Source organism: Strongylocentrotus purpuratus, unplaced genomic scaffold (genome assembly GCF_000002235.5).
Source record: "Strongylocentrotus purpuratus isolate Spur 01 unplaced genomic scaffold, Spur_5.0 spur5_scaffold_11, whole genome shotgun sequence".
In the NCBI taxonomy this organism is placed as follows: domain Eukaryota; kingdom Metazoa; phylum Echinodermata; class Echinoidea; order Camarodonta; family Strongylocentrotidae; genus Strongylocentrotus; species Strongylocentrotus purpuratus.
In genome coordinates, this window is record NW_022145596.1 from 9,772,591 (window position 1) to 9,792,662 (window position 20,072).

At 35.1% G+C, this 20,072-nt stretch overlaps 1 protein-coding gene across 2 annotated transcripts in view; it reads left to right on the forward strand.

The window, feature by feature from the left end:
• LOC580257 (protocadherin Fat 1) overlaps positions 1-18,769 on the forward strand; it is an 82,195-nt gene extending 63,426 nt beyond the window's left edge. Inside the window, exons 23-29 of one of the 2 annotated variants that reach the window (XM_030980582.1) lie at positions 396-587; positions 1,140-1,303; positions 1,982-2,975; positions 3,391-3,600; positions 9,120-9,146; positions 11,230-11,258; positions 13,421-13,516. In XM_030980582.1, the coding sequence (XP_030836442.1) occupies positions 396-587; positions 1,140-1,303; positions 1,982-2,975; positions 3,391-3,600; positions 9,120-9,146; positions 11,230-11,234 (1,592 nt within the window). In that variant the 3' untranslated portion in view covers positions 11,235-11,258; positions 13,421-13,516. Of the gene's footprint in view, positions 1-395; positions 588-1,139; positions 1,304-1,981; positions 2,976-3,390; positions 3,601-9,119; positions 9,147-11,229; positions 11,259-13,420 lie in introns of both variants that reach the window. The other variant, XM_030980581.1, reaches the window with a different exon arrangement.
• The last annotated feature ends 1,303 nt before the right edge of the window (positions 18,770-20,072 follow it).

Genomic DNA, 20,072 nt, shown 5'->3' on the forward strand with positions numbered 1-20,072 from the left:
GCCTGTCTTGAGGCATCTGTCAGCCTGGTTATGGATCTACTGTTCTTGAGAAAATATCAAATGGCATTGGTAACAAAATCAAATATGAAATAAGACATGTTTTTTCATTCTTTATAAGTACCCATTACATTGTCCAGCAATAATTGTTTACATCAGTGGTTTTTCAGTTGTTCCTTGTCTCAGGGACATTGGTTTTACAGCTTTTGTCTGATTTCAGTCCCTGAGGACACCTCCCCCATTTTAGGTTTTGTTAATGGCTTCATATTGTGCAGTACATATGGATCTCCAGCTTTTTTGAGTGTCTCACATCGGGGACAAACCAACTGGTATCCCTGTTGCCAAGTGAGCCGAACCTTCTGTAACCCTTGGTGAACTCTCTCTCTCTTTCCTTTCAGGTTCATGTGCGACAACCACTAAGAAGCCTACCACTACCAGGGCCACGACGACCCCTGCACTCCGCACTCCCTCCGTCATCAACCAAGACAACCCTTGTGCTAGCAACCCATGCCATGCCAACATGAACTGCCGCTGGGATGGCTTCGATGGCTACGTTTGTGTATGCACGGATGACTCTTTGTCCTGTCTACGTAAGTGTTGAGAAGCCACTTTCTTTTTCGGTCTTACATGTATCTCTGGTCAATTTGCTGAAGTTGTAGCTGAAAATCATGTTCAGTAGAAGATGACAATTAAATTACAAACAAACATGAACATTTAAATGTTTATACATTAATTTTGTGACTTATTCACCAAACAGTGTATCAAAATATTTAGAAATAGATTTAATTTGTCAGGAGAATTGTCTTTCAATGGGTGTGTGGTGCATAGGCCATCTTAGTAAAGAAACAATTCTCCAACACAAAGCAATACCTCAATGTACACTATGCAAAGGCAACTTCAAATCAGATATTAGCAGTTAGTAAAGATTCTGCTCTGATAGAAATAGATAATTGGGTTTTATAGTGTAGTTCATGTATTGTTGGTCATAGTGCATTCTGTGTGAGTTAGCTCTAGCTATGTCAACTATTTCATATATAGCAAATTTTGATATTTGGTATGATAATTAAAACTTGTGTTGATATCAATTTAGTATCATCCACAACCTGAATGATTTATTCCCCCCTCCCTCTCCCCCTCTATAGCTGGACCTGACGAGGCCATGAACTTCAACGGCCAGAGCTATGTGACCTACAATCACCTTGTGCTGTCCACTACATCCACTCAGTTCTCATCCAGTGTGAACACAGATCGTCCGAACGGTATCATCATGGATGGTGCTGGAGAATTTGACTACAGCGTCCTGGAGGTGTGTTCCCACTCCTCATTAAAGAGTCTGAACATTAGATACGTTTAAGCGCAATTTACCCCAATTTACATCTCTACTTTTATTTCATGCCCTGTTGGACTGCATGATTTTGCAAGAAATTATAGGAAAGGGCTTTGAATTAAGGCTTTCTTAGCACAATTTTATGACTCCATATCATACTTTGCATCATCAAGAAAATGGCAGCCTACAGGTTGTAGCTGGAGATCATAAATTTCGACATAAAAATTGTGGTTTATTTCCCTTTTTTTCCATTTCTATCTTTCTTTTTGTTTTCTTCCATGTGGTACTAATAGGCAAATGTACAGGGGTGGGTAGGAAAATTTAAAAAACTGTAAGAATAATTATTTTTTATGTTGGGGTTATTTTCTGTTTAAAAGCCGGATAGGGGCTGCAAAGTAAAGGGATTCGTGGTCAGAACAGTTGATTAGATTAGATTTATTTCGCTTGGGGACAGATTTGAAAGTAAGAAAAATTAGTTTGGTGTTTGTAGGTTTTGTTGATATTTGATTGGTGTCTTTTCGGTACTATTGAGATTATTGTACTGTAGATTAAAATGTTGATAACCAAGGTTTAATACAAATATGTTATGTGTGTGGCTTAATATTATGATGATTTTGGTTTTAATCATATGTTCACTTTTGTTCCCACCATATGTAGATAGAGAACGGATACCTGACTTATCGCTTGAACTGTGGTTCGGGAGAGGCCAAGATTCGCATCACTCAAAAGAAGGTGAACGACTTCGGCTGGCACAAGATCTCAATCAACCGAGAGAAGAACCATGCTGTACTGACCCTCGATGAGCAGTACACAGCGGAAGGCACAGCACCGGGTGAAAACCAAGACCTCAACATTGACACCATCAGCATCGGCTCCAGTCCGCCTGCCAAGGGGAGGGTTCGTCGCTCTGCGGATGTTGGTTTCACAGGATGCATGGGAGGACTGAGCCTGGATAATTCACCGCTACCTCTCCTGGGCGATTCTGTCCAGCCGCATAACATCGGCAAGTGCCAGCGTAAATGGCCGATGGCCTGTAGCCCCAACCCTTGCCAGAATGACGGGACCTGTCTGGATTACGGGTATAGTACCACCTGTGACTGCCTTCATAACTGGTCTGGAGAGCGATGCGAGAAAAAGAACTGCTTGGATGCAGAGTGCGAAGGGATCCCTACAATCACAAGTGGGTTTCCTATGCGCCTCATCATCATCATCATAGGCGTCTTGGTCGCTATCATCATCATCGTCTTCATCCTCGCTGCGTGTCGATACCATCGTAACAAGAGGAGACGGTCACGCTATCCCGCCCGTGACGGAATGGGCCGAAGCTACGATGATGATTACAAGCGTGACAGCAAGCTATCGGACTCTGATTATCTTCAGAGTCTGCCGCTTAACCCCGTCGCCGCCACCCCACCGAGCCCGACGCCTCCTCCGCTACCGACACGCCCAGCGTCCTACACCCGTAGCAACCACAATTCGCTGAATAATCTGGACCGTGATCGTCATGACGACATACCGTTCCATGGGCAGCCGATCAGTATGCCGCCCTCTCTAGCCCCCGTTCCATCAAACTCTGCATCAGATAGTGACTCCATTGCTAAACCTACATGGGAGTTTGACACCCCAAGTACACATAACAGTTTTATCGATGGTGAGTTCCAGAAGACTATCTCTCCTACTTGTGTAAATCATTTTGTACATATATGTAGCATTAGATTCAGTTGTTTGATATTTCAGTTTTTATATTTAAAGAATGTAAGGGGTCCAACATGTTAGGGTTTCTTTACATGCTACTTTAAAACCCAAAACTATTTGTGTTCAAAAAATTTTATCTGGCTTTTGCAAGTGGGCCGGAGTCGTTTTATGCTGGAAATAAATTAATCATACTAATATATCTTATTAATTAATTGGAAGTTTCTTGCAGGGGAAATGGCTGTCATTGACAGTGGTTGAAAGGTTTGTGTCATGAAATTATGGTTTTACAGTGTAGTAGGTAAAACAAGTTAGTATCCCCAAAGCATATCACTTGATAACACTTTTTTTTCTTCTGTTTTCCTTTTCTGCAGGGCGTGACAGCAACAAGGGTCTTAGCCCTCACCCCTTGCAGCACTCTCAACCCAGCATCCTACCCCCTGTAAGGCGTGGCCACAACACGCCCATGAACATCCGCCATCCGGTAGAGAGTCCCCCTGCCTACCGGGCAGTCAACCCCAACCAGGCGGATATGGTCTCCATGAGCTCCGTCAATACCGAGAATGAGGACGATGGCCTCAGAGGTAGGGTTTACCTTTTCCATCTCACCAAAAGTATTAAAAATGAGTGATTCATGAATTTTTTGGGGTTTAGTAAGTGGTCTGTGTTCAGGTGTGGGAGCACTCTTTCAAGGTCACGATTTTAGAATGTTGAACCTTGTAAAAAAAAATCATCTTTTCCAGGATGGTGTCCTTAATGGAACAAATTTGTAAATGTTATCCTAGAATTTGATTATTTAGAGACGAGCCTTATTAATGTTGAAAGTGCTCCAGTCCCTCTATATCTGAAGTTTTTATATTCTATCATTCATCAAAATATCCAGCACTACTAAATCAGCTCTATTTAATCAGTGTCTTTCTATAATGATGAATTCATATCACTTCAGAAACATCTCAAAATGGAGATATTGTACATCACAAATCAGTTATTATTAACTTTCTACGAACTATAAATTTGTTAAGTCAGTAAATCCTAAATAAAAGTTATTCACTATTAAAGAACATTTAGAATGCCTCATGATATAGAAGTAGGGGCTTTCCATAAAAATGTATTCTTTTATTCTTTTGATTAAATCACGCAAATCATGCAAATGCACCTTAATCACGAGGGAAAAAAATCCATATAATTGGGTCTTTCTCGAAATAGTATACAAAAAATCTTCACTTTGCATTAGTATGAATATTTAATTGTCATGTAGTTGTCATTCATCATGAATGCAGACATTGTATTGACTTTTCATCTTCAGATTTGGTGTTGGGGAATATATTATTGCATGTTTTGTGTGTTAACTTTCAATCAGTCATGAAAAAAGGTAGCACCATACAATATTGTATTACTCCAATGCATATATATTGAAGAATTCTCTAACATTTGACGAATATATTCTTCTCTCCAACTATATTCTAACCCACAGTCATTTTGTGCATGGATCTCCACATATTCATATTCATGTGTTCCATTACACTCAATGATACCGAAAGGTTTGATCCCGTTAACCCCTCCAATCCTGCACTATATTCTATGTATGTTCACACTTAAATACTAATAACATTCTTCTTCCATCTTTTCTTCTAACATTTTTTTCTGTCTCTTATTGCTCGCATGACGGAATGGTCTGAATGAACGTAAAAAAATGAAACAAATTCATACTGGTAATTTTATGTGTAATGTTTGGAATGCGTAGGAGCGTTAAAATCAAGCAATAAACCCAAGGGGTCTGCTTTGGCGAAGCCAGGTAAGATGAAGAAGGGCACCAAAGATGGCGAGAACCTCACCAAGGTCACTGAGAAGGACGCGAGTACAGACAATGACACGGACGTATCCGAGGATGTTCACAACACGAGCGATGAGGGCGAGATCATCGGACTCAACGATTTGGAGCAGATGGCTGCACTCGCGTCAAAGAGAAACTCGACGTTCTCCATGGAGGATGAGAATTCGTCAAAACGTAACTCGCAGCATTCTGAGGGAGGCGAGCCAGAGCCTGTGGTGACAGCGAACATCAAGTGCGTGCGCTTCAACATGGAGCCCGAGATTAACCAGTTTGAAGTTCTAAGCTCGCAGTCTGAGGCGCCCACTGATTCGGAGAGCGATCTTCCATTCATGGATCGCGATCCAACGTTGCAAAGAAGTGGGGGGCCTATGGAAGTCGATCAGGAGCCGGTTGATTTGAACACTAACGTAGATCCAACAGAGTTTGGCATAGATGGGCCTGTCCTTGTCGTCACCGATGTCAGCTGCCAAACGGAGGATGAACTTGACGATGATGACGATCCCGGGGAAAACGATCCTTTCCTACCGGCAGGGAGCCCTCTGGAGACCACGACAGAGTTTCATGATACGCATCAGACAGTCTACATCCATAGATCACCTCAGGGTTCTCCCGAAGAAGAAGAGCGAGAAGGCAACCATTCTATCAATACTCAAACACATCCACAACCACATCGTGAGAATGCATGCTATATCATTTATAAATCTCTGGTCTCTATATTAGTCCTGTCCTATTGTTCCAAGTATAAATTCCTTCAGTATTAGATGTTGTTTTTTTATGTTTTACACATACTGTATTGTCAGAGAATGATGGATCTCAGTGCAATTCTGTTTCTGAATGTTGGTTCTGTTTAGTGTCAATACTATGGTTTACTTTGAATCCACTCTATAGTCTAAGTCTAGTACATGTATAATTGGTCCTTTCATATACATACAGCCAGACCTAAAGATGGGTACATACCAAGACCAACAAACTTAGCCCTCCCTCCATATTGATAGCACAGCACCAAGTCTAATCTATGAACAATCAGATTTTCACCCCCCCCCCCTTTTGTTTAAAGTGCTAGATCTAAAACTGGCATTTGCATCTTACAATTACTATTAGCAACTGAGTAAACAAACTTATAAATGTTTCTGAAAGAAGCATAATGTTTTACATTTCCATAAACTTCTTCATAGGTTTGGCTGTTTGTTTCTGTTTTGTGAGGGTACACTATATATCTCTGTGTCACTCTATGAAGTTGTAATATCCAGTAGAAATAAACAGCAACAACAACAGATAGTGCTGCACAAATGTTTTTTTCTTCTTCAGAATACATGCATTTCTCTTTTGTGAATTAAGTGGGGAAAGAACTTGAACATTTTTCACTTCTAAACGTGTGCTTCTTAAACAGCCAGTATGTTAATTCAACATCTATCCATAAAAGAGAGTTCACATGAAAGACTTTATTACACATAGAATCGATTGAATAATATTTCTAGAAGAACAAAAAATGGTAGAGATTTTAAGAAGAGGTGAGACACACTCCAACTCAAAGTATAAAAAAATCAATTAACAAAATCAGAGTACGGTAAATTGAAAAAAGGGAAGGATGTTTTGAGGTACCTTTGGAAGGCATGGATATTTTGGGCAAGATTTTATGACATTGGGATAGTGCAATAATAAGTTGCATCATTTTCATATCAATTTCTTACATTGTGCTTTCTATGAAACTATAGAGAAATATTTAAGATTTATAGTTACAATGTAGTTTGAAGACCATAAGCCATTGAAATTACCCTGCTTTCTCTCAATTTCTCGTCATCACAAATTTACTAAACACACATATGTTTTTAACCTCCTCCCATACATTCCCTCCCTCTACAATTTGATATATATCGTATAAGTGAAATTGTATATATCATTCTCATTCCAACCCTAAAGACCCTTGTATTCACCCAAGTATTATTAAAATATAAAAGATTATGAATATATAATCAAACTATATTCACCCAAGTATTATTAAAATATAAAAGATTATGAATATATAATTCAAACTATTTGACAGCCATAAAGTTATAAAACTTTTGTGTAATTGTCATCAAGTTTAATATCCTTGTTCCTTTCATCCACATCCCCCTCCCCTGTTTGGACCTAACATACATATAACATCATGAGTGTGTATCAAATCATACATTATCTAAACTAAACACAATAATAGTTATCCAATATGTGATGGTGTGTTCAGATGGAAGTCAATAGGTTCTGGTCAATCATGATTAAATTTGAATTTTAAGACTTTTAAACATTTTTTTGCAGTATACCTAAAGGATGCAGGCCAAAATAAACTTGTTTATAATATTAAAGTCTAGCACTGACTACTTACAAATTTGAGGATAAACAAAATCATTTTTTTCTATTTCGGTGACCCACAGATTTGGATTCAGATACTTTATTCATGAAGAAAAGTGCTTTTCCTTGAGTTTTAAACAATGCTACATACATCAATGAACTGGTTTGGAACATGTTTTCATCTTAACACAACTTCATAATACAACAATCAAACCTCATACTTATACATGTACATGTGTGTTAAACATTTTATTATGTATCCATATTTTACTTTCAGTTGTAATCTGCATGGGTTTTATTATTATTGTCATAACTATATTCATATTTACTACCTGATTGATCATTTGTAATAATAGTGTTGTCTGTAAAATATACATATATCATGTAACAAGGTGTATTGTATGTAAATGCATGAATTTGTATTTGATATACATCTATGTATTTTCATATCTCACAAGATCTTTTATCACATGTACTACTCAATATATGTTTGTTTTGAATATGGTTTAATGTATACCCGGTACTTATTTACAAAATACAGAATTGACACATGGATGATATTTTCCAAAAATATTTATTGAATTGATATATACTTGAAAGAATTTAAAGTTGAGTGATTTATAGCAAACATTATCAAGAATTTGTAACAATTATGTTATCCATTTCCACATTCAAAATTGAATCACTTTTTAAGTTTTGAAAGATAAGTCATATTATTCAAGTCACTTGGCATTGAAATTTGAATATTTGAATCCAGGTGAACTGAAAATTAAGATTTCAAAATTGATCAATGATATTGAAACAGTGAATTCAAATCTTTTCACCTTTTTGTTTTTCGGTTGCTAAGGAGACAGATTTGCTAAATTCAACTTTCCAAACTATTACAATTACTTTTACAACTCTTGCCCATGTGTTAAGGAACCCCCCCCCCCCCCACTCCCCAAGTGTGAATTCTGTAAATTTAGTTTGCATGACTATGTATAGTCTCTGATTTTCATTAATCTCTATTGATGTTAATACTAGATGATACCTATTAATTTGTATTCTTTAAAGTTTCTATCTCTGTCTTTGATAGAGTTGTGTCTAATGATATTAGTTTAACTTTGTTATATTTTTTGTTCTACTCCCCCCTTATGCAATTCCACTTGGTAACAATCAATTCTGAAGTTGGCAAGTAACATGGACAATATATTCTCTTTTATTCGGGAGGGGGGGGGGGCTTTTTCAAAACTTACTGTAAATTGTGTCATTTGCTGTACATTTGGCATGTTATTATAATGACATGCTTGCCCATTTCTGAATTCTAGTTTACTATTCTTCATAAAACTTGAAGTTCATCCATTAATGATACTATCAATTGGACATGTATGTATCATTTTGCATCAATATTCCATTTTCATAAGTCTTGTATTTAGATATGTAGCAGTGAACCTTTGTAAATGTGGTTAATAAGGTCTATCTCAATCATATTTCTTGAATGTCATTTTAATACATATTGTCGTACAATGTAGCTTTAATGATGTGTGTCTCTGTCAAGACACCTTCGGAACGCAATGCATCATGGGATATTAAAGATGGCTGATTTGTCTTGCAATGAACTCGCCCTGCTTAACATTCGGACGTCATCTCTATCTGCTATCTGCCAAAAAGTGGATTCCATTAATTTTGTCATTGCAACAAAAATGGATTCCACTCAATTTTCAGATCGGAAATGTAAAGGCTGAATTATTTGTATGCTGCATGCATGGAGGTTGAAAAGCGTTAAAACGTCATGAGCTCTGATATGCTCTCTTTCTCTTTCTCTCTCTGATATCCCAAGATGCACGGCATGAATCAAATAAACTATAGGGTGTTGAACAGCGCCCTCTCTGTCCCTTTACTTTGCCTTGACCTTTAACCTCAGTGTTGTTTCATCTTTTGCGTATCGTATTTATCCAACAGCTCATGGTCTACAGCGGGGAAAGAAAGGTATTTTGGATTTTTATTTGAGCCGCTTTGTACGAAACTCTTAATAATATACAATAAGATAACGAGATACACTTGTACACATTGACATATCATCAGTGTAATACCATACATCAGCATGATATAATTATCAGTGTTCATTTACAGTGCCCTCTACAGAGTAAAGAAAACAAACAATGCTGCATTCTTTGAAGTAAAATAGTTTAGTTTGAGGGAGAATGGCATGATTCTCTTCACTTTAATACTTTGCTCAGAGAAAAAGCTAAAAAGGGAAGGTGGATAGTAAAAAAAATAATGCTAGTTTAGTCCTTCAGTTAAGATCTATTAGAATATGCACTTGCAGGTACATGTACTTTCGTTTTTTGATTTTAAAAAAAATCTTTCTTTATAGATTCTTTGAAAACAATTGGTGAAGAGTGAGTTCATTAATGCAACCCAATTTCAGGCATACTTGCATTTTACTGGTATAGGCTGTGCATGGCAACTTTTCTTCAGCTTAAATTTCTGACTGTATTTTATTTTTCTTACCAGAGGTAATTAATACGGGCATACTGCATTATGACTTTTTTTTGTTTTTTGAAAGAGATTATCCAGAAGTGCAGAATTAAAATAAATGCAATATGCATTTAATGTTTTAAAACATATATTGAAATGAAAATTATATATCCTTTTATTTGAGTCAAAATTCTACTTCTGGACACTCCTTCCCTGGTATTTTTTTCTTTCTAAGTAGCATTGATTTGAAGAAAGAAAAAATTAGCAAGCATAGAAAAAAAAATTCATCAATGCTACTTTGATTATATTATTTTGTTGAGCACAGGTGAATGAGGCAGTTCTATAAGCATGCGCAGAAAAGTATGAACTGAAAGCATTTGTAAACCAGTGTTTCTAGTATTCTCATTTCTGAATGCAAAAAACAAAACAAAATTAGGTTAGATCAGTAGTCGTCTTCCAGTTCTAGAAAGAGAGAAAACAAAAGTTTTGCTATGAATGGATATTTTAAATGATTCTTGCACTGTCAATGAACATCTGGTTTATTTACATTTCACACACATATTACAGAGTGAATTCTTGAAAACATGGTTACGGGAATGATACAGACTCTTTCCACACCTCTATTCTTTTATTTCCGTTATTATCAAACTTTTTATTCCTATTTCCCTTCCCTCAATATCTTTTATCTTCTTTGTGTGTTACCACACTGGACATTGACTTTATCAAGAAATACCACTCCCTTTTCGTTATCTGTGTTTTATTTCTATCATTCAACTTGGTTTTCTATAAGATATCATCCCTTTTCCATGTTGTTTTCTGTCTTTTGTTTCAAGTTTTTCTCTTCAGGCATCTTCCTTTACCTGTTATCTTTCTTCCATTCCTCTTTATTGTTTCTATTTTCCCTGCCAATCTTCCTTCAAATTCTACAGTTTATTGGTATTTCTGTTCCGACTCTACCATGCTGTTAGCATTGTCTGTCATTCTTCCCAATACCTTATTCCTTTCCTTCTTCAAACACTATTTTTCTGCTTGAATATCCTGTGACATATTGTCACAATTACCAGATTATTTTATTTTCAAGGACACCATCCTTATTTATATTTCTATCAGATATTTCACATTCACATTATAAACACATACATGTATCTGATCCTACATTGATAATTTCCCTCTTTGTGAAACAATATATGTATCATTTTCAAGAAACACTGTATATATATATTTACATTTTACCCATCAGTATTACAATGTATGACCCTTATTTTAAGCTGCTAAGCCATTTATTTTCAGGCTGATTCTTTTTATTGTTATGATTTTGAAATACTTGTATGGAGCTGTAATGTATTGCATGCACTCAAAGAATGTACAGACTGGTAACACATCTTTTTGAAGAATAGACATGATTTCTGTTGTTCACTTACCATTAACTTTGATGCCATTCTAACAATCGAGCATGACCTGAGTATTAATTTGCTACAATCCATCAGCTTTCGCCTGTGGTTTCTCTCGACCTTTTCATGATGATGCAATGTTTATTTTTCATCCGACTTGTTTTATTTTCCATCTCTCTTTTGCATTGCATTGCACAAAGATTGATGAAGTAATTAGAATTCATCACAGGTTAGATGCTACAATTTATATTTGGTATGGTTAACCTGTTCTATACCATGAGATTGTGCATCGTGTGTGGTTTATATATCTTACATGTACATGTGTATGTGTATGTATTCTCGTTATTAGAGAAATGTCGATAAATTTTTTAAAAACTATTTTTCCAAATATATTTAATATTACAGATCTTCTATTTTCACATATATCTGACTTTCATAATGATTAAAGTGACCATTTTAAAAGATTTTTTTTTTTACTTTTTAAATTCAAGAAAAACCAAAATGGATTCCTTTGAATTTGACCTTTGTATACATTTGAATTTGACCTATGTATACATATCAAGAAATAGATGTATTTTCAGCATATGATGTTCTGGAGAAAATTGGGTTCAAACATTGTTGATTGACTTTTATTTATAGTCATGTATTCACATATTTAACAGAAAAAATATTTTGACAATGATCTGTCAAAAGAAACTATTTGATGCAAATTTGTAACTTAGTAGGTGAGGCATTGTTGGGAAAGGCTGGTCAGGCTTGCATCTTAATGATTCTTGTCTTGTGATTTAATATTCATAACCTACATGCATGACTATTAATGTAGATTTCAGCACTAGATGAATGATGCTCTGTTTGTAATATGCATGATATTGTCAATGAAGGAGATGGATTTTGATATATTTTGTATTTTCTCCAGTGATTATGAAACCTTTTTTGTTTTGTTTAGATGTTTCATTACCATTTCAATTAGTAACACATATTCTATGTGAATTATAGTGATGTATCAAGGGAAAGACAACATTTCATGTCATAGTTATGGAATAAAAGACTAGAAACAGAAAATAACCTTGCACTTCCCAACTAAAAACCCAACTTAAACTACCCAGCACCCTATCCTCCCATATTCAACTCTCTATTACACATTTTCAAAGATTTTAATTCATTTATATATCAAAGAGTAGGTCATTTGTTATTGAATATATATATAGTTCATTGTGTGAAAAATATGCAAAATTTGGTACATTATGTCTAATTGAAACTTTAGGAAAATATTTATAGAAATGGTATACTGCTGTCTGAATTACAGCAGAGTCAATTTCATTCCTTAACTCGTCCATTTATTAATTTTTTTCTGATATTTAGACAGGGTGACTCATTATAACTAATAATGGTGGTCTCCCATGAGGCCGTGTTAAACATAATGAGGAACGATAGAGATGGATGCTAGGTTTGATAGACATGGCCTTAATTCATTTTGGTGCATTGAAGGCACTGACAAGCTAGATGGGTGGCAGTGTGCTAGAGGTGGTGATGGGACGTTCTAAAACTGGTCTTTAGAAGAATCCTTTATAGTACCCTCTCTTGGGCAAAACAAAAGGCGGGGAGGAGTGTAACCTACAAAATTTAAAGCTCCTTATAATTCTTGGGCCTCCAAACAATCATCACATTTTAAAAACAGTTAAATTTGATTGTGGAACCTAGATCTTAAATACGTTGGGGTAAATCGTAACTGTTGTGTGTATTTGGGGGCTGTTTTATGTCTAGCAACATTTGATTAATGCATTTACTAATGCTGCTCTATCATGCAGTGAGCCAGAGGTGTAATAGATTTCTGTAGTTTTATGGAGTCTGGTATTTTCAAGTATTCAGCTATATTTGTGATTGAGAGTATCCGTATACCTGTTTTAGTTGTGAATTTATTATCAGATTGACTAGTGATCACTGTCTTGTTTTGTAATATTTAGAATGTTTTATGGTTGTTTGAAGTCTTTCAATCATATTTGATGGATAGAAAATGACCCCACCAAAAAAAGATCACCATCAAAAATACTTCTGTTTCACAAACATTTGGGATGTTAGATTTTACTCTCTGCAGGGCTCGATACGAACAGGCACCCGGACCCCTAAAATCTGAAATTTTAACCCAATTTTTTTTTTTTAAAGAAGAAAATATATATGGTATGTCATATTTTAGTATTTCTATAAATTGTTTTGACTTATTGTCATGGGTGTGTTTGTATTATATTTGATGCACAGATAGTGGCATTCTGTTCTGTTGCTTGTACTGGTATTTGTTTTTATAGTTATATTTGCTTTCACATTTATATTCATATTACCCAAAGCATGGCACAGTGGAACTAATGGTTGTTATTGTTTGATTACTTCCATCAGGATTCCAGTGGGATTACAGTGACTGGGTTCAACATCCTGAATCCCTCAACAACATCCCAGAGATACCCCCTAGAGCCCCTCGAGACAGCCCCACCAACGTCTCCACCACCACATCCCACATCAACGAAGAGGAGGACGACTACGAGACGGATGAAGACGAGTACGTGGGTGGGGATGACACAGACTACCCACCCGAGAACGACGACATGCCCATCGCCAGAGCGGCTCTGCACTTCCGACGTGAGCTGGAGAACTACCCACCTATGGATGATGATTATGGCGGGTTGCCGTTGAACGCCATCAACATGCGACCGGGTCATTACTTGCCATCTCACGGGGGAAGCACGTCAACGGTGCCGCCGGACTATGACGGTATCGGAGGCTCCCCGGATCAGTCTACACCGTTTTTAGTCCCGCAGAGGAACCACCTGGCGAGGGGGCCAGACTACCGACGACCTATCAGTGACATTTCCCAAGATGCACTGTCCATGTCGATGTACACGTCGACAAACGCTTCGTGCTCCGACGTGTCGGCGCTGGAGCCGGACAGTGAAATCAATTTGAGTGAATTTGAGTTTGACCTTGAGGACCATTTAACAAATCTACAAACGAGTACAGATGTCTAGCATGAAGATGATTGACGACGAATTAAAGACTTGATAAAGAACATTTGAGGAGTACATTAGACTATGCTGCTCAAGACCATGTGATCAGCTGGGTATCGATTGTGGGATACAAAGAGCTACAGAGATAATGTTATACACTCAATCATGGCAGCAAGAAATGGCGTTAGTATTTGATATACATACCTGTACATCATTGTAAAATCTTGCAGTACGTCATTGAGTTTGAATCATTTCCCTGTCAGCTGTGTCAATGAACAATTAAGCCCTTTTGCTTCTAATGTCATTAGGAATTCTATCAAGCTTCAATTTCAAAAAGTTATAATTCTCTGTCATGAGGGTACTTCCTTTTCAATGTTTCATGGAATATTTTGGGAAGCCAGTCACTGGAATACTGCTGATCTTTAACAAATGTAATCTCAAATTTCTAGAATTTCATATTTGCTGAGAGATATATGAAAGCTTGTAATAAAGTAAGCTTTGTATGTATATTTGGAAAATTATTAAATAAGACAAACATGTACAGACGGCTCAAAGTATTCATTGATTTTTACATACTTAATCTTGTATCACATAACAAGGTATTGACATATATATTTATATGAAAAAGATATGAAAACTGTTCGCACGTTAGGTTCCATGTTCAGAATGTTATGATGTTGTATATTGTAATATATTATAAAGGTAAGCTGAAAATGCCTTTGCTCTATCGGACTATGAAATAATAACCATTAATAATTTCATTCATCAATTTACTACTGATGATCAACACTGTCATAGAGTCATGTGTGAATGTTTCTGGTAAGTAAAGTGTCAAGACAGAATTGCACAGAACTTTTGTCAGAATTACTCCATCAATACTTTCCTCTTTTAAAGTTTTTAAGAAATTTGTTTTTATGTTTTTTTAAAAGAGAAGAAAATGTATATTTGTTTCTTTCTATGCTGTCTTTGATTATGAAGAGAAGATTTAAAATCATGCATATCTGCATGTTTGTCATATATACAAAAATAACTTTCAGTACCTTGCTTGTGTATATGCCTGGAAGAATATAGTACAACATTTTCTCTGTATCTTTTTTTTGTATATTTAAGCTCTCAGTACAACTTTGTGATCTGAAAACTCATACTTCTTGAAGGATGTTTACGATTATTATTGATGTGATTTTGGTAAGAAATTCTAGTACTCTTTGTTCGGGATTAAATCCTGAATGTTGTATGTATATATCTGCTAAGGGGTGTATGATACCAGGTTCAACTACAGCTTAAAAGCATTTTTGTCTCTTTAATTTTGTGTATTCGCCTCTCTTGTTTCGAGGAGCATATACTTTACACTGATTGATTTCACTTCTTGTGTTTGATGATTATTCTTGTCTTTTCTGATTTATTTTGATGATTTCCTTCTCTGTTTTCTGAGGAGATAATGGTTTTGAATTTTGTTACATTTTCATCTTATGCAAATAATGACAATCGTGGGTGCATGCATGATAATGACTGTTTTTATAATTGGTTGAAATAATGGTGGCTATATTGTAATGTAAGCATATGGAATAGGGCTACATGGTATTGTTAGAGATAAATGTGTAGGAGTTATATTAATATGTATATGTTAAGTCTTTATTCTGTTAAAGTAGCATATTTCATGTGTTTGTAAGCCGGTTTTCACCACCTTCAGAACATTCTATATTTTGTTCAGGGATATGATTAGTACCGTGGCTATTATCTATTTTCTTGTCAAACTTGATATTTCTTTCTCACTTTTTTGTAATGACTATCAGAATCGGAAGTTCTTTTTCAACAAATCATGTTCTTTATATAACTTCATTTATTTAAGAATAATAGTTTTGAATTCGTGGAAAGATATTCAGTCTGCTGACCTGGGTAATGTATTGCACTTTAATCGGTCCATGTTACTTGGAGGGCAAGGTATGCATGTACAAAGATTATTACTACTACTATTATTATGATAGATGGTAACATTAAATGGCTGTATTTTGACTGAAAAGATGATTTTGATGCAATATAAACCCCATCTGAGCCCTTGAGCTTGCAATTTCTGTTTTAGACTATTTGTTTTCCAAGCCAAGCAGCATTCTTCCTCGCAGTGATTGAATTGTTTTGAATCCAACAGCATTTCATACACCTTCCAATGTCAAATTGCATCTCAGAAAAGAGTTTAGTTAAGAGGGTTTTAGCCCATAGAGTATATTTTTGTTAGTATTGTGGTATTGACTGATAAAATGGTTATGCTAGAAGTTTAATTACACTGCTTACATGAAAGTGATGAATTGGGACACACTTTGATGACATATTCAATCAAAATTTACATATTTATTCTGAGAAATTACCCATAATATTGTAAATAACTGCTGCCGATGTTTATCACACAAGTATAATCAGGGAATCATTGTATTCAGCGGTAACGACAAGTCAAAATGATTATAACAATTTTCTTTCACTTATTGTATTCAGGAATTCTTGGGATAACAACATGTATAGTTTCATTTATAAACAAAGTATTCAATTAGAGGTTTGAGTAGGGAAATATTGTGCCATGATTTGAATTTTATCACCTGATGTACATGTGTATCGTTCAATGAGAAAGAAACAATTTATATATCTTTATAGAGTTTTGTAGGTACACTTTATTTATCCAGTATTACAATACTCAGTTTTACAGCTTCCCAATATGATTGACCAAATCTTCCAGTCTTTAGTTTTCTTCCCTGGATCATTCATTACACTTGCTTCAGACGTCACTGTCCAAACTCTCATGGAATTAATACCTCCGATGAAAAGTGGGTATAGATGGACATATACCAGCAGTACTGCCCTTCTGCGTGCAAAGCCAATATAAAAGCGTAGCGTTTCTCTTCTGAATCAACTGAATCAGCTTGTTGCCATAGCAATAAAACATGGCGGATGCAAACAGACTACCTAATAAAAGATCAAATGGCCTACAGCCACGTACAGTTGCCATTTCGGCATTTAATCTTTAAAAAATAGTCGAAAGGGCATGTATTTGTATCCTTTGATATGTTATCAATGCCCTTCTGGCTTCAAACCAGACGATGTGGTCTTCGACGACCAAACTGTTACGATTTGAAAACTCTTAAAAGTTGTATGTTTGCCAAGTTGATGGGCATTTTTTTTGGGGGGGGGGGATTGATGGGCAAATAAATAATTAATTTTCTACATGAAGCATTTTCTTCCATAGCTGGCTGGATCTGGACAGTGTCTGTGTGTTTCTTTGTTTTCTTTTTAACATGGTTTGTCTTTGAAGCAACCATTCTAGTCATCAGCTTGCACTTCTTCTTTTGACTCCTTATCTTTACCCTCCAAAAAGATAAGTACTGTACACGTAGCTTAGCCATTTCAGTGCACAAATGTTAACTTGTTACATGTGTGTAATTGTTCTGTTCAACTCTCAGAAGTCAGTTCCTGTAAAAGAGCAGTTTTATGGCATTTTAAGCAGTCTAATTTTTGATAACCTTGCACAAAGTATGTTTTCCCTTTTATCAACTTGAAGATAAACATTTAGGTAGATTTTCTTGTTGGATGATATCACCTTTTAATAATCTGTATAAGCCTTACCAAACTTAAGGCACTACATGTAGTTCTTTATATTTTCCACTACATTTTATTCTGATTTTAGTAGCATTTGTTTTTATCATGTATTGCATTTCTGTTTTATTTTTTATGAAAACTTGCTTCCAAATCATTGGCTCTTCATTTCTACTTTTTTTTCTTCATAACTTTTTTCATTGTAGGTATGTCATTATAAAATGTGCATCGGCAGAACAGACTTTCTGCTGCTCTGAAAGTTTTCACCAAAGTGTTTAATACCTATGTGTATTTGACTGTAGGATGTAGGTAGGATGATGATGGTAATGGTGGTGTATTGATTGTTTGCAATAGTACTTACAAATAGGCTTTTCTGTCTCGTGTATTCCAATCTATTTATGCTTGTTCTCTAAAAGATGTATTCATCCCGAGAAATAATGTTGTAATAAATGTTTCAATCATCTCGACAGTACTCCTTAGCATAATATCTTCCCTCGATTTTCATTTTTCAGGGATATTACTATTTTACCCACATATACCTTTTGAGAGATCCGATATAGAGGATTAATTTTTTAAAATTAAATTAGGCTAGGAATGATGAGCTTTTCTTTCTTATTCCTCTCGAGTTAACTTTTATATCTCACAGCAACAATAAAATATATGCTTGAATTTCTTTGAGTAGATGGAGGAATATGATGCATTTAAAAGGTGTAAATTTTATTCAATTTTTGCCACTTCATAATAATGCATGCATTGTTTATTGTACATTATCATTTTAAGTTATATTTCTGCAATTAAGAAATTAATATGCATAAGACTATTAAAGAATACTTCAGACATTTAAGCCTTTTGTTGAAAAGTACCTTAATTTATTATGTATTTTTGCCTTTGTGTTGTATGTATAGCTTATTAGCATTACTTTCTTGTTTATAAAATGAAGTGAAAAACAATCAGTGTTTTAAAATGCAAGTTGGTGCATGATAGTTTCACGTCATCAAAAGTCGTGATTATTGTGTCAAGCATTTGTTTCTTTTTGTTTTCTAATATTGAAATATCGCCAAATAATTTCTGTTCTTGCGTATTTCTGTGTAGCACTATTGTATTTTGTTTATTTCATTGTAGATACCGAGATGTGTCCAAATAAATACAATAACGTGTACACGTACATTTTTGTTCTATAATTATTACAGAGTACGCTGAGATCTGTGATTTATACGGATGAGTATGTTATATATAAAGGTGATGCGGTCTTGTGTGATAGATATGAGCATTAAAGAGAGATGAGAAAATGTTTGAAAAGTATTTCTGTGGGAAGACAACAGAACACAAAAACCAAATCACAAAAACAAATCAATTTATGGATATATTATTGTTTCCTTCATAATAATTTTCAGCCTATATTTACAAGTACATGTATTAATAAACATAAAACGAGTTGATCTCAAAATAATACAAACACGAATATCATTAGGTGTTACAAAATAACATTAACCTCAATAACAACTTGTTATTACCATCAAATACAATCAACTGTAATAAAAGTGATGACATATATACAAAATGGGCACTTGAATGGCACATCAAATGCAAATTTTGTGGACTAAAAGTAAAGAAATTTGGGTATTTATATGAATATTTTGGTATTTACAGGCAAATATCCACAAGACCAAGCAAAACAAGTTGTTAAAAGAAAATTAAATAACATACTCCATTCTAATTGCTCAGAGTCAAATGGAAATTGAATGTAAACGTTTACATAGAATTAATGACCTTCTGGCTCTCACATGTTATCTCATCAAAATCATCAAAATGGTTCCAACAAGACATGCTTGTTAACACAAAGGCACATACACCTCTACAAAGTTGATCATCTAGTCTTGCTTGTTGCACGTGATTATTCATCAAACCGATGAATTCAGTTTCATCTGTACTTCAGAACGATGAAATACATTTATCACTTCCTTCATATTCTCATGAATTGGACAGGCGTCAAAGAAGGATTTCTATTCTAAGTTTACAAAATAATAATAAAATAAAATGTCAACATATTGTATGACAGTGTTTTTAAAAGATAATCAATTTTATAAATCAAACTTTTTTCAAAGTTTCTCAACATTATTGTTACAAATATAAAGATTGTAACGATACCTGAAGTATCACAGTATACAGCCAAATTATAGTCCATTCTATATTTGGTCTACATTGTAACTGTTATTATGTCTTGCCTGATATTATGTCATATGTCATAAAACAATGTATAAATAATATAGGGTATATAAAACATGTATCTGAATAACAAAATTGACTATAAAATCCTCAATTAAAAATCTATCTTCCCAATGTAATTACAAAGCACTCTTCTTAAGCTGCCTTAAATTTAGATAAGTACATCTATGTTACTGCTATAAATATTTCTTCGTGGAAATATTTGAAAGACCTAACTTTGTCAGAAGTGTCCATTGTTGGTT